Source organism: Bacillus rossius, chromosome 3, assembly GCF_032445375.1.
Source record: "Bacillus rossius redtenbacheri isolate Brsri chromosome 3, Brsri_v3, whole genome shotgun sequence".
In the NCBI taxonomy this organism is placed as follows: Eukaryota; Metazoa; Arthropoda; class Insecta; order Phasmatodea; family Bacillidae; genus Bacillus; species Bacillus rossius.
Window position 1 is genome coordinate 112,785,541 of NC_086332.1, and position 15,377 is coordinate 112,800,917.

The window sequence follows — 15,377 nt, forward strand, 5'->3', positions numbered from 1 at the left end:
GGACACGACAAAAGCGGCCGGCGGCAGGGGGACGTGTACTCTCTCGACCAGTGCGTGCAGATGGGGAGCTGGGCGCCTCGCTGGGTACTAGCGCTGGCTGTTGCGGCGGGGGTGCGCGCTGCGCCCTGGCGGTCAGGTGAGCGCAGGCCGCAGTCGACCACGATCCCTTCAGAGTTAGCGAACCTTCGAGCGAACCAAAGCACGTGGTTCGTCCTCTACGTAAAGAACCGTTTCTTTGAGAGTCGGTTGCTCTAGAGCTGAACACGATTCTGGAGAATGTAAAACGCGGAGAGATCTAGACATTGGAACGAGCGAATAACCGGCCAGTCTGATTCGTTCGTAGAACGACTCGTGACGTCAGGTGCGTCTGTAATCAAGAACCAACGATAACTAATCAGACAAAGAGTAATTGGAAAGGGATGGGTGTGAAAGTTAGCAACTCAACAAGTATGTCGTTACAATGTATGTCATGTAAATATTGCATAATTTTCTTTACTAAAATTATCTGCGAGAGCTTGGAAAAGTTATCACGCACCTTTTTCTGCAACAGTCAGTATACAGTTAAACATCTGGAATTTCATATATCCGAGCCGATCAGAGAGTGATAACGAGCCAGGCAAGAAGGCCAGACCTCTAGACGTAACAAACACTCGAATGGGTGAACGAGTTATTGTTCTTGAGATGTGCCAGATCCCGTTGACGGCGGTCACAACTAAGAGAACGAAATGAACGAATCTTTTGAACAATTAATCACATGGAACTGATTCAAATTAATCGGTTCGGTGAAATGAATCGTTCTGCCCATCACTACCTGGCAGTCCGTAGTCTGAGACGCACCTGGCCTAACTGCTCCCACTAAAGCATGTCTCATCCTTAGTTTGCAATGTGCATTTAAATGGGCATTTATGCTCTCTGTACAATGCACGCTACGCTTGCTTCCATGTTCTCTCTTTCTAGATATCCGTGACCCGATTAACCGGGCATTCGGTTAATGGGGTTCTCAATTAAAAATTAAACATTTCTTTTTTTGGGAGGGGCGGGTGGATCAAGCCCGTGAAATGAAATTCATTGAAAATGTGTATTTTAGGTCATTGCAAATTATTTCATTCGTACATATTTTTAAAATTAAATCATAAGTGGCAGTAATTCTTGTACATTTGTTGTGTAGAAATAACTTACAAAATTATGCTGTATTGTATAACCTAAATACATTTGAATTAGATTATCCGGGATTTTCGCTTATCCGTGCTAACTTAAACACTCCCCCCCCCCCAACCACAATTACACCGGTTATTCAAGGTCTTGCTGTAAACGATAGATCATAAAAGTTTTAGACACAACTTTTTTATGTAACGAGCTTTTTGTGTTGAAACATTAGAAGTTTTAAAGTAAAATTTGTGATTAGAATTACGGTAATACAATTTTCTTGTTGTATTTACATAAGCGTATCGTCTGATAATATTCCAGTTTTATGTGTAACATCTTAGCTCTTAGCTCTCGGCAGACGACTCTTGGTAGGCGTGCGACGACAGTCAAGGCACGGTGATGTGTGACAAGAAGTCGGAAGGAGCCACGCCATTCAGTTTTATTTTGAGAAATTAATACTATCACTTGTTAAACACAATTATAGTTGAGTTTTAAAAAAATATTTTTTTTTACAGTTTTTTTTCTTAAATTAATACTTAAAATGTTACAGCCATTTAAAGATTTTAAAATACCTCCTTCTCTAAAGTTTACCCAGAAGCAAAACGTATGTAGAGTATTAAAGGATATTTACAAAAATACCAACGAATCTATGAATCACTCCTGTGCAAAAGTGATACAAGTATTTATTTTTAACAACCAATAGTGTCATCTGTTAAATAGAAATACAGTTCAGTTTTATACAAAGAAATTTTTTCCCAGTTTTTTTCTAAAATAAATACTTCAGAAAATAAAGAACATGAATTGTTTTGGTGGGTTTTGGGATATGTTTGAGTTATATACATTTGGAGTAATATTTTAATATAAATACCAATGGTTTTATATAAAATAACTATGTGATATATATATAAATAATTTATTTATTAACTTAAGGATAAACAATCCATAACAAAGACATGTGACCAAGTATGGAGCTTGACTTTGGACGTTTAGAGTAATGAATCGTCCTTGGTGTTTTACATTTGTTAGTGATTTCTTTCAAGTCATTTTTGCTTTTATCAGAAACGTTTCATTATATAGTACAACCTTTCGCTCAGAAAATGGAATGATTCAATAGTTGTCGTAACTGCTGCGGTAGCGAACGGCGGGTGTGAACTACGTGTGAACCGCGTTTTGAAATTTAGTGATTTATTACGAATACAGTTCCATATAATTAAAAACCATTTGTTATTGTGAATATTAGTTGTATAAATGGTGCTTACAAAAAATTTCAAGAGTATTTTCAAATGTATTTATATAAAAGAGATTTTGTTCTTGTATGTGTAATTTATTAGCATTATAATTGATAAAATTATAATTTATGAATAATTAAAAATAATAAATTAGATAAACATTAAGAATATTTATTGATCATCATTATTAGATAAAATTTATCTCAATTATTTCACTAAATTAAATTATTAATTTTATATAAATGTTTATATTAATATTGAATACTGAATATTTATTTCATTAATTAATTGTTGTTACAGTTAATTTTTAAATAGTTCAGAGACATCAATCAAAATGAGGTATAACTAACTTATAGCTCGTATACATAAGTTCGCACACTTTTTTTTTACTTATTGTTGATTATGGGTTATTATTTTACAGGAAAATTATTTATAGCACTCCATCACTATAAAATAAAATTCATTCCATTTAAATATTTACTATGATCAAAAAAATATATTTAAGTGATATATAATCTTTTGACAAAATCGTTTAAATGAAGATGGCATCTCTTAGTTACGTCTCCTTAAAGAAAAAAAAAAACATTGTATCAGATGATTACTCTGATGAAATACATCAGCAAAATATATTTCCAAAATTCCAATTCTAAATTTTACTTTAAAAAATACGATGTTTCTTATACATGATAAACATTTTTCATTGCATCATTAAGTTGTATGTAAAAAATTTTGAGATATATGGTTTATATCTGGCAACAGAGCACACTGGAACAAGGACAGCGCTAATGGCAGTAATAGTGTATTGGAAAGAGAGAGTGGATGCCATTACACTGCACACTGCTAACTAAGGCCGGCCGCTCAGTAGAGCGAGGCCCGGGCGCCAGCTCGAGATACAGATACCTCGTTACTCACTTGATGTTTAATAACTTTAATATTTACCTACACAGAATTGGTCTGAATTTAACCGAGAAACTTCGCTGCAGCCTCAACTCGTGAAAATAAGTTGAAAACGTTTTTCTTTACTTATAGTGTAAAGTGTATCCCAAGACTGGTGTACGCCTTAGTAGTTGCAATTGGACCATCATTTATAGAAAAATATATATAAAGTACGTATTTGTAATGGAACGCCAAGCGTCCTGATAGTCTCTACAAACACAACTATTATTGCTCAAGTAAAATTATTCAATTGAAATAATTTAGGGTTTCACTCTTATTTCCCATAACCTTTTTCTGACTCGGAGATATAATGTGGTTTTCAAATGCTAATTATGAATGTGCATGTCAAAAGTAATGGAAAATGTCATTTTGTTATACTTCCCTTAACTGCTTCGTTTTCGAGAAAAACTTCGAAATACTTCGACGCCTGGAAGGGGTGCAACACTCACAACTCACTCTGTTGAAATAGCTGCCTAAAGTCATGGGCATTGATTGTTAAGTGATAGACACGCCAATGGAGGTATTTCGAAGAGATAATTGAACTAGTAATAAAACTCACTACTCCAGATGTAACTTTAAATACTTAAACATGAATGCTGAACAAACATTGCGTGTCATTAAACACCATAACAGAAAAAAAAATTGGGCACACCTTTATTTGCGAGGAAATATCTTTTTATAAAACATACTTGTTAATTAAAGGAAATTTACTTTGTGTACCACAATTCACATAATGTAGCACTTAGCTTCAGAAACTGACTTGATCAGTACGGCGACAGTACACTACTACATAGCTAGCTATAAAATGCAAAACAAGTTCAGCAACAGCTTACCGAAAGTCACACTCATTCTTACCCAGCAGGGTGGCGCATTTTTCTTTTTGTTGCCTCCTTCTAGGACTAACAAGAAGGTAGTTTTGGAACATAGCACGAGTTGTGAGAAAGCAAGCAATTTTATTCACAAAAGTGTCAAACATAAAGGCACACTAAACAACTCACAACAATCCAAATGTTCTCTTGTCTTTATGAATAACTTGAAATATTATTTAAGTAACAAAGCTGCTCTCATCAGCTTGTTACTGTTAAAAAAATCAGAAGAAACAAACACTGAGATTAATACGAATTACTTATATTAATAATCATGTGGTAGGCAATATTTACTAAAAACAAACGATAACTTATTGCCTTTGAATTTTACCACTCCTGGACACTTACATATGCTTAAAATGCACTCTATAAATATTTTTACAAAAAAACATAAAATTTACAAAACTTCACAAGGGCTTCTCGGGATGTACAAAATTTAACAGTCGGTCATCCTGAGCCCTAGATTCTAACACAATAAAAATACATAAAATACATATTATAAATAAAGGGCTAACCAACACGCGTTATGACGTCTAGCCCAGTAAATTTAAGTTGACACTTTAAACGTCGCTATATAATTTAAATGTAGTTGACGACTGTTGGTCTGAAAGCGTGGCCCCTCGCCTTGAGGTGCGCGCAGTTCCCGGTGTGGAGGTGCTGACTCCTGCTCGCCCCGCGGTGCTCTGGCGGCTGGCTGTGCTTCAGCAAGAAGCCCAGACACGCCTCCGCGCCCACTCGTTATGCCTCGTGCCACTTCCTGGCGATAGTTACAATCACTGTCCAGTGATTCGCCTGCGAAGACCCAACACAACATGCACTCGCTCATAAGCGTTTGTAGTGTCTGTCTCTATACACACAGCGCGCCCCTCGTACAACCAGCCCTTATTCAAGCTTCGAACGGTGTTACTTATACCTGTCTTGAGCTCACTTAGTCCTCAAACTCACATCCCCCTCACTCGCTCGACGAGTAACTACTTACAGTCGTCGACGAGTTGCTAAAGACGTACCCGGGTACTCTAATCACCGTGTTCTCTCGGATACAAAGGAGCGGGTTTTCGGAAATTTGTTCGCTGAGCTAGTTACCTACTCGTTGAGGGAGTTACCTTCTAACTGGACTTCGAAATTCGCCGTTCGCTGCTTCCTCTGGCCATGGGCCAAGTCTGTCATCAATGAATGCAGAAATGTCTGTTGTTCACATCGAGGCTACCTCCGCACTTGTAGACCTCTGTGGCCTCGGGCAGCGCGACACTCTCTGGTAGCGAGAGCGGAGAACTCTGCCTGGGCGATTCCCGGAACCGCCCAGAACAGTCTCTCGCAGTGTGGCTCGCCTGCTTAGTTCCGGCCACGTGTGATGACGTGGAACAAGTCGGAGTGGTTTGCCCCTTGCGTAAAGACTCTGCAGGCAACTTCACAAACACAGATGTGCGGTGGTTGGTCTACCACAAGACGCTAATGACTGACAAAACAGGAGGTGTCGAAAGAAAGTTACAGGTGAATGCTTAAACTTGTAAGATTCTGAAGATTGTGTTTTGAGCATATATTTTGTGCACCACGTTCCACAACTGCCCGCACTTACATAGTACCCTAATTATTTCAATTGAACAGTTTTACTTCAGCAACATGATAAGCAGTGTTTGTTTAACTTTGTTCAATTATACAGTATTCAGACGCTTGGTGTTCCATCATAATTACTTTCTTTATTATTATCAATAAAGGACTGTTCCAGCTGCAACTTCACAAGCTTTAGGAAGCACTTTAGACCATTAGTTGTATAAATGTTTTCAATAGTTTTCACGTGATCAACCTGCAGCCAAAGTTTATTGGTCGCAGTTCAGATTCATTCATCAACAAATTACTTTCTTGTTTACTTTTCAGTTACATTAGCTGGCAGCCCACCACTAGGAGCTCATGTCTCAGTGATTCCCAAATCTGGGATCGTTCAAATGCGGCCAATCATTTGCAAGTGCCTGACTCATGCACGGTAGAAACATTTCTGCCCAGTACAACTGATCTTCCTGGCCATCTTATTTCTCCTGTATTTCCGGCTGGTTTCTGCAGGGTTCCCCCCGTGTATGCAGCGGTTACCTGGGCCCAACTTGACTAGAGTTAAGATGAGGGGCGTCAGTCACGGCGTGGATCCCTGGTTGAAACACGTGAGCGCGGCTGAAACCCCGCGAACACCGCTGTCGCGTCAGTATCGCGGCAGGTCCCTGCCTGTGGCTGCACGCAGGCGATGGCGTCACGGGGTGCAGCGTGCGGGTGACGGGAGACCTGCCCGAGCCGCAGCCCTTGCTGCTGGAGCCGCGGGGCAGCCCCGACGTGTTCGGCTTCAAGCTGCCTGCGCTGCCCGGCAACACGCTGCTCTTCCGGCGCGGCGAGGAGGTGGCGCTCTCCTGCGTCGGCGCCACGAACCACGTGACCGCGCTCGCCGCCTGCGCGCAGGACACCACCTTCGTGGTCGCCGGCGCGCGGCGCAACTTCTCCGAGCTGGCCTGCGAGTGAGTGTGGCCGACAGAACTGTCGAGAACACGCGTCACGGCGAACAACAGTTGGCTCATTGTTAATGTTATCAATTAGGTGCCTTAAAATTTGTACATCCGCGTTTCATTTCAGTGAGTGTCATATATTTCATTTATAATGTATTGCGTTCTTAGAATTATTCTTGCAAAGTGAAAGATTTATTTAAATAACTTTATGAACTACACCATTACTGGTTTTTCACAGTATGTACGAGGGCTGGTTTTTTTTCAACCTCCGAAAGGCTATATAAAAAAAGGAAATTTACGTAACATAGTAATTCTACCACCAAAAGTACAGTAGGGTCTTACTTATTTTAATACATAAAAGCCAAAACTATCGAGGCATTTGTCATATCGTAACGCAAGCTTATCTATGCATGTTTCGAAGAAGTTAGCTGCCAGTGAATAGAGATAACAGGACAAGTGCCTTGATCTCCCGCTCCCTCACGACACCACTGTGAGGCGGGTGGACTAATTGTGCGGAGTATTGTGCCTCATTATTCATATTCTTGCGATAATTCTTGACGCGGAAGCCAGTGCGCCGCGCGATTAGTCCACCCGCCTTACAGCGGTGTCGTAAGGGAGCGGGAGATCAAGGCACTTGTCCTGTTATCTCTATTCAGTGGCGGCTAACTTCTTCGAAACATGCATAGATAAGCTTGTGTTACAATATGACAAATGCCTCGATAGTTTTGGCTTTTATGTAATAAAATAAGTAAGATCCTACTGTACTTTTGGTGGTAGAGTTACTATGTTACATATATTTCCTTTTTTTATATATGAAAAAAAAACAGCCCTCGTAATAATCAAGAAAGATTATTACACAAACAGAGAAAAAAAATCAGTCGATGTAAAAAGTGAAACCTCAATTATCTGTTCTGTCTATGTATTTAACATTTGACGTAGGGTGATTTTGGCTTGCTTTCTCTGTGTTTGTGTATCCATATTTCTTGTTAATCCTTGTGTTTTTTCAATGACACACAGAGAACAGTGGTGCATATGTCGCAAAGGAATGCCAGAGTCGAGTGGTGCTCGGTTACAGGCAGTACCCCTTCCACACGGCGCGCAGGACCGGCGCCCTCTGCAACGCGGGGCGCGCCACGGAGATTGAGATAGGCTTCTCGCTCGGTGCGAGGTTCTACCGGCTGCTGGAAGTGTGCTTCGACGAGGCGCTGCTCTCGCCCGTCTACACGAGGTTCCTCATGGTGGCACAGATCCGCAACTACCAGTCCCGCTTCCCGCGGCCCGCCTGGACCACCGGCGACTTCTACCGCGGCGTGTCGCCCAACTCGCGCTACGTGCGCAACCAACAGATCGCCACCGTCGGCGAGATCCTGGGCGACGTGGCGCTGGCGGAGAAGTACATCTCGCGCAGCTCGGACTACTTCCTGGCGCGGGGCCACCTCGCCGCCAAGGTGGACTTCTTGTACGGCGCCCAGCAGCGCGCCACCTTCTACTACGTGAACGCCGCTCCACAGTGGCAGACCTTCAACGGCGGCAACTGGGAGCGCCTGGAGTCGAGCGTGCGCGCGTACGCGACGCTCACCGCCTCGGACCTGGTGGTGTACACGGGCGTGCACGGCGTCTCGACGCTGCCCGACGCGGCCGGCGTCCAGCGGGAGCTATACCTGCACGTGGACGAGAACGGTAACCGCGGCATGCCGGTGCCACGGCTGTACTGGAAGGCCGTGTACAACCCGCGCACCAGGGCTGGCGCGGTCTTCCTCGGCGTCAACAATCCATACGAGGCGAGCCCTGGCGCCGACTACTTCCTCTGCAGGGACGTGAGCGGCAGGATGCCCTGGCTGCTGTGGAGCCCCGACAACCAGACCCTCGGCTTCGCGTACGCCTGCGAGGTGGACGACTTCCGGAGGGCGGTGCCCGTGCTGCCCTGGTTCCCGGTCGACTCGCTGCTCGAGTGACCACTCGCTGCTCGACTCTTCTTCGGAGCTCCATCACTCGCTTGCCAGATTGTAACGCCCCTCGTACCTCAAAATTAAATTATTTTAATTTTATAAGAAAAAAACCTTGGAAACTGCTGGGCAAAATATTAAGAAGAATAAAGTTATTTACCATAGGGGGCACGAGGTGGTGAACAAGACAAATTTAGACTCCCTGCACACAAGTAACTTGGGAGCTAGAAGACCGTTAAATAGAGTAAGGTATATAATAAATAAACACTTCATAAGTAGCCTGGTCTATAGGTTTCCATGGTTTATTTGATTAGGTTTTGTTTTGGCATAGTTTCTATATCACAATAAAAGGTCTTAGCAAGTAACAAAAAGGAGGGCCGGCCCGAAATTATTTAAACATATTTATATTATATTAATTAAACATCGTCACAGAACAAAAATTGAAACATTCGACCTTATTAGATTCTTTCGATGATTACATAAATAACAGTCTCATTGATTTTACATATTAAAGTCGATTAAGTTCTTAAGGCACTGTTCGCTGGTATGCATTTAATTAATTTAGTTCATTATATGTAAGGGGAAAATATGTTTCTCATATCACCCGGGTCTTCAAAGGATGACGTCGGGCTGGGAAAAACTCTCTTCTTAGGGGGAAAAGCAGCTGGAGGTCCCGAATGACATGCTGGGAGCAAAAACGTCCCCCAACACTTGGACCCTGTCTGAAACACAAGTCAAATTCCAAACGAATTAGACCTGCTTCCAGACAGTCAAACACAGTCGGCGCGAAGGCCAACAAACGGGAATTCAGGGAGGAAAAAGATCGAAATAACTCACCAAATAGGGTATAGCTCCAGGTCTCAGGAGATGTCTTGCGCAGAAGACCAGGAGGCGCGGACCAAAATACCGCGGATGACACGGAAGAAACCATCGTTTTAGGAAAATTCGAAAGAAGTAATAGTTTAACTAATATCTAACTTGCTGCCTAATGACTAAGACTGACTGGCTACCGTTCAACTGGGATCACATCCCCTAATACAGCTGACTACATCTTGAATTGAAGACGATCCGTCGTAGCCGCGAAAAGAGACGGCGAGTAGGTCTGCCCGACCTGCAGCACGGTTAGTAGCCAATCTCCAAGTCCTGAGTGCTGCGATGGCGGACAAGTCTCCTAATTAAAACGGGCGGTCGGCTCAGGGCCGAAAACATGCGGAGGTGCCCGAGTGGTCGTAAGCACTACTTCAGTTGTTCGCGCCGAAGAGCGACTGCTGCGGCTTCTACCGGCAGGTACAGAAAGCAACATACAATCGACTATTACAGGCCGCGAGGAGGAATCATAGGGCCTTATGGTGTAGCTGGTGGTGCACTCTGGTGGCCTAAAGGGGACATAAAGGGGGGAGTTAACAAGATCGCCCACAGGTGTCGCTGGCGTCAGCTCCACGAGCTGGCTCCAAGAGAAGACGTTACAGTTTCTGCCGTTAGATGTCGTGGGGGGGCTATTTAGGGCAAGTGAGAATGTCCTTGGAGTAGGCCGCCACCTTGGCGGGGTTCACCACAGGTCAATGGTCCTGGGCTAATTTCTCAGAAACGAGGGGTGTGGAGAGAGAGGGGAGGGTGGACAGAAAAGCGCAGAGATGGCTGGGAACGGAGGTCCACGGGAGACTCGTTCGTGCCGAGACTCGCTACTCTCAGCGTATCTCTGATAAGTAGCAGCTTGCAGGCCAGAAGCTGCTCTATGTGATTTTAGTCAAGAAGGGAAGTAATGTTACAAACCCGGGACATGACTGCAGGCGAGATAAATTTCAACCGGGCTGCCGACGACTACATTAGACTAGCAAAAGCTCAGATAGATCCTTGAGAAAAGGTGCTTCGGTCCACTGGCACACAGTTTAACTACGTAGAGTACACCAGCCTAACCAAGTGTAAATCACCCCTTTAGTAACCAGATTATAAGAAAAATAAAATTTCCAAAAATATTTAAAAATTATAATAACAAATTTTAAAAAAAAAGTGTCGAAATGCCTAATTTCCGGCACAAGATATACTTCCAGATAACTGAACTTTCAGGGCAACTTGGCCCGATCTCGAGACTGCCTAGCTGTGCGTTCCACTGGAGACGGACACGCGGTAGGAAGGAGAGTGTTTTCAGCGGACTAGAGGCTCCAAGGGTGAACGCAAGAAGGAATCTTACAAAACCTTTTAAAATATATAGTTGTCACAAACGAAAGGAAATAATTTAAAAGCACACCGCGAACAGTTATTCTGTCTCCCCCAATTTAATTCGTTATACGCTCTTGGTGGACTTGGCAATGATTTAAGTGTTTTTACACGCTAAATATTTTCTGGAAAGTTCATGTTTAAATTTAATTAACTCCGTTTAGGCATTGTTTCTCCTTGTATTTGTATCTATATGAAGCTGAGAAAGTTTAGTGTCACGAAAAATATGGAAATCATATATTGTGTATCAAAATCATGAATCATTTTTTTCCATGAAAGTGTTGTACACCATTGTAACACAGCACCGTAAGAGTGAGTTTAAGATAAGTAACCACAAACATTTCACCGCACCTTCACCATATGTTGAAGTACATAACCACGTAACTTAATGTTGCACATAATATTGCGTTTGGTATCTGTTACCACGTAACGTAGCACTGAATCATAACAGAGGGTTTGGGATACGTATCCAAGTTACGTAGAAGCACACCAAAACAGTATGTTTGGCCATTTAATATTATTATAGTATCACCTTGAGAAATAACTCAAATTATTTAGACATATTAAAAAGGATTATGTATATTTAGAAACTTTTTTGAGAATAATTTTTAGATAGTACATATAATGCATACATATAATGCATACATGCGATTGACGCATGTACGGGTTTTGCTCATAAATTGAAACTAAAACATAGCTACGTTATTCCCGCCTACCTGGTCACACACACGGCGTGCAGAGCTTCAGGAAAAACAACGGATTTCAAAACTACTCAAGATATCCGAGTGGGGTATTTTTACGAAAAGCATTTAAGAGTTCGCTGAGGCCCGAAAAGTACTTTTAATTTTGAATCATGTTTTTAAACTGTATTTCTAGAAGAGTTAAAATGGCTGAAACTCATGTTTTCAGAGTAATTTTTAGGTGTAAAACAAGTGGTACAGATTCTTGAAAGCACTTAAGGGACTTGCATTACACCTTTATCTTAATTTCCCCGCAATTTAATGTTACGGTCAACGCTCAAATTTCACAGTTATCCTGTGGCGACAAGAAAACTGCGCGGCAGTTCAGAGCCTTGCGCTTAGAGACTATACCGCGCTAGAAGCACCAGCGAGAGTCGCGCTTATCATCCCGCCTCACTTACACACTACACCCCTGACGAGGCGGGCCCCTTAAGATTCTATTTCCAGAGGAATTTTTTCAACATTTGTGGTTGCTTTGTTTTCACCTATAACGATAGCTAATAAGTCGTGAAATTACTGTCAGCTACCGATAACTTTATGGAGTCGCATTAATTTACCTTTTTATTTTAGAAAAGTATGTAGTTGTACTGTATTTTGTAGTTGTAGCTTGTCATTACAGTTGATTTTGCATCAATGAATACACAATGACGTGTCCTTTACCTAATTTAGACGGCAGTGAAATCATCTAAATGAATTAGCAGCATAAAGGAAAAAGTAATTTTGCTTAGAATGCTTTTGAAAACCGTTCATCAAAATATATTCCTGTGCATGTACAAATATAACAGTTTAAACTGTGATGATACATCCTTGTGGAATTTACAAAACTAAAAGTGTATCTGAACATGCAAATAATGTATCTCCCAAAAGAAAAATAAATGTGTAGTTAAATCATGTATAAGCCATATTTTACATAAATTTGTTACAAAAGTATTACGGTAGTTTAGTAACACGGTTTAAAGAAAATTGATATCGTTTTTTTCTGAGAATTGCTTTGTAAAATGGAAACTCTAATCCAACATAATGGTTTTTGTGATTTACCCAAAATAATAGACACTGTTTGCCTAAAAGCGTTGCATTATTGCCAACCAATATTCCTTAAACTAAAAGGCATTTTCTTTATTAGCGTCTTGCCTTAAAAACTTAGCGGGAGACATTCTTGTAAAATTCTTGCATCACACACTACTGACTGGAAAGATACAATATGCAGAGTTATACTAACAATCGCAATCGCGGTGTTTTCAGGGCATACACTGCTAGTACTTTCGTATGATATGTAGTACTTGTTTATAATTATTTAGTGTTTTAGTATATCTAACAACAGATTTAGTACTTTTCTTGTTTAAGAGTGAGCGTTAGTTAAATTTTTTGCTGCAGATTGGAATTAAATTTTGTCAAAAGTTTTATTTAGCTACTGTTTTTGTCTGTACATAGTTTCGAAATTTTTCATAACATTTTAATTGAGATATTACACCTTAAGTTTTAATAATTTAAAGCAGTTTTATACAGAATTTTAAAAAGTCTCGTGTCTGACGCGTTAACTATATATGCATGTAACCTTCTTGTTTACTAAAATAAAATTTCGTGTTAATAGGTGCAATAATTATATCATAAAATAATTAAATTATAAATCTCTGCATAATGCAGAAGTGCAGTATTTTATGAAATCGCCTCTTACACGTTACTGACATATTGTAGAGAGATGGTATGAAGCCCTTATAGAGACAAAGCACCATGGATATTTGTTAAGGCTAAAATATGTCAGAGCTATATCTGGGAAAGCCAAACGATGATCAGCTAATATTACCAATTTTTCACACGTAGCGAGTGCAGATGTCTGTGAAACTATTTCCACCTAAGTTCGTATTCGACGAATCAAAATGGAAGTTAAACTATTATACAGTAGAAAGAATACTGCATCGTTTGATACCTAACATATGTCTGTGCACTGCCTGGAAACTCTAATCGATGGTTAGTTGAAAGTCCAATTTCGCGTTGTTTTTGGAATTTTACACGCAGCCGTTTAAAAATAATACGCGCTGAAGAGCCCTGAACAGTGCTGCTAAGGATTGAGCAGCGGGAACTTCCCTGAACCAGGTACTACCTGCTCCTAGTGGGGTCTGGCGAGGCCGCGCTAAGCCGCTTATCTCTCTTCAAGATCAGGAAAGGGGACAGTGCCTTGTTACCTGCCTCTTTCTGACCACTGAACCATGGAAGTGCAGAGTGTATCAGTGCTGTCGTTCAAGTTCCTTGTGCCAGCTGAAAGAAACTTGCATCAACAGCTTCTATGTTCAAAGAGATAATTAGTAATCATATTGAATTATTTATAAATAATTTTTATTAACGTTACCTTATTTTTCCCTGTTCACTTACAATTATGTTTATCTCACACGTCTGCCTCCCTACTCTCAGTACGCCTTCATGGCCAGTGACAGTAAACCTTGCTATCATTAAGGCCCGTTATGTAATGACACGGAACGTAATCAAACGGAAACGCATCTCGTAAACGCAAGACGACCATTTACGGTACTCCGTCAGCTCGTTCTACAGTGTACGGATTTCACGGAAACATAACAAAACTTGCGCCAATAAGCGTAAAAAATACTGACGTCACGCAACATCATTGTAAACAAGCTCAAACGTGAAATTTTAAACATGCATCCATTTTATGTTTAGTTTACGTTGAATTGTGCATGATGACTTCTGTTTGATGCATTTAACTAGTCAAACGGCTTATAATTAGAGACGCCTGAATTTCGCGAATAGATTTCGTGACTGGTTGTATTGCATATCACTGCATCTCATATTCACGTAACTGATTGGGTGTTTGTTACTCTCGCGCGTCTGGGCACTTAAAAAATATATATGTCAAATATCGTACCACGCGTATGCTAATGTATGATTAATCACTTACTGTAATTTTTACATCTCGGAATGCATTTATACACAATACATTCGGCTTCGTTTTGATAAAACTTCAACAATTAGCTTGTCTGTATTTCACGGTAAATTTATCAATGTACTGAAATGTCACTTCTGGTTTTAAAAAAATAAGTTTTATATATCATACTGTATAAAAACATAAAATTGTGTGAATTAGCACATAACAAACAAGGTAAAGAACCTAGATTTCATAAAATCATTGCTACATCCATCGTTTTTAAAGTCACGATGTATGTAGATTAACCGACATGCCGAAGGCATTACTTGTTGGAATTTCGCGCTTAATATAGCTCTAAAACTAAATATTTACATTCGTTAAAAGTGTGCCGCAAATATACTTCTGTTTGTTTATTGACTTTTTTTTCCTTTTTTTTTTTTTCACTTGAGCCATCGTCGTTACCCAGCCTTTTTTGGCCGTTCAAAACTGGTATTCCCGAAAGAGAGGTGTACACCAAACTAAACTTTTTTTGATATTCCAGACAGAAGAAATGACGTCTTAAATAATAAAGCGGAAACAACTAGCAAATACATAAATATCGTATGGGGAAGGTACCTAAGGGTAGGGTATCGTACTCCGAGTGCAGACTTGTTATTGGGCGCCTGTAGACATCTGGGGGCCGAAGGGATGAAAGCAATGAAGCCCTGCAATGTCGAAGCGCTTGAATGAGCGGGGTGGTGGAAACGAGAGATCCCCGAGAAACCCCCCCCCCCTCCCCCAACCACGAAATTGGAACTATTCCTACATGCGAAATTCCGGGCTTCTGTCCCGCTGGGATCGAACCCAGATCGTTTTGGTGGGAGGCGAGGGGTCTGACCCCTCGACCACCGCGGACCCTAACATGATATTCAAAAACAAGAATAAAATGGACAT

The 15,377-nt window shown here is 41.0% G+C and overlaps 2 protein-coding genes across 2 annotated transcripts in view; one reads left to right on the top strand and one right to left on the bottom strand.

Annotated features, from left to right (window-relative positions):
- LOC134531360 (trypsin-4-like) overlaps window positions 1-15,377 on the bottom strand; it is a 178,056-nt gene that overhangs the window by 38,386 nt on the left and 124,293 nt on the right. The gene's annotated exons all lie outside the window — the stretch shown is intronic.
- LOC134531489 (uncharacterized) lies at window positions 26-9,144 on the top strand. The gene is made up of 3 exons (XM_063367198.1): window positions 26-136; window positions 6,408-6,675; window positions 7,739-9,144. Exons 1-3 carry the CDS (start codon window positions 61-63, stop codon window positions 8,616-8,618), a joined length of 1,224 nt encoding a protein of 407 aa, XP_063223268.1. The 5' UTR covers window positions 26-60; the 3' UTR covers window positions 8,619-9,144.

Coding starts and splice junctions, on each gene's coding strand:
- LOC134531489 (XM_063367198.1), top strand. CDS start 61: ATGGGGAGCTGGGCGCCTCGCTGGGTACTAGCGCTGGCTGTTGCGGCG. Junction 137..6,407: donor CGCTGCGCCCTGGCGGTCAG/GTGAGCGCAGGC, acceptor GGCTGCACGCAG/GCGATGGCGTCACGGGGTGC. Junction 6,676..7,738: donor TTCTCCGAGCTGGCCTGCGA/GTGAGTGTGGCC, acceptor GCTCGGTTACAG/GCAGTACCCCTTCCACACGG.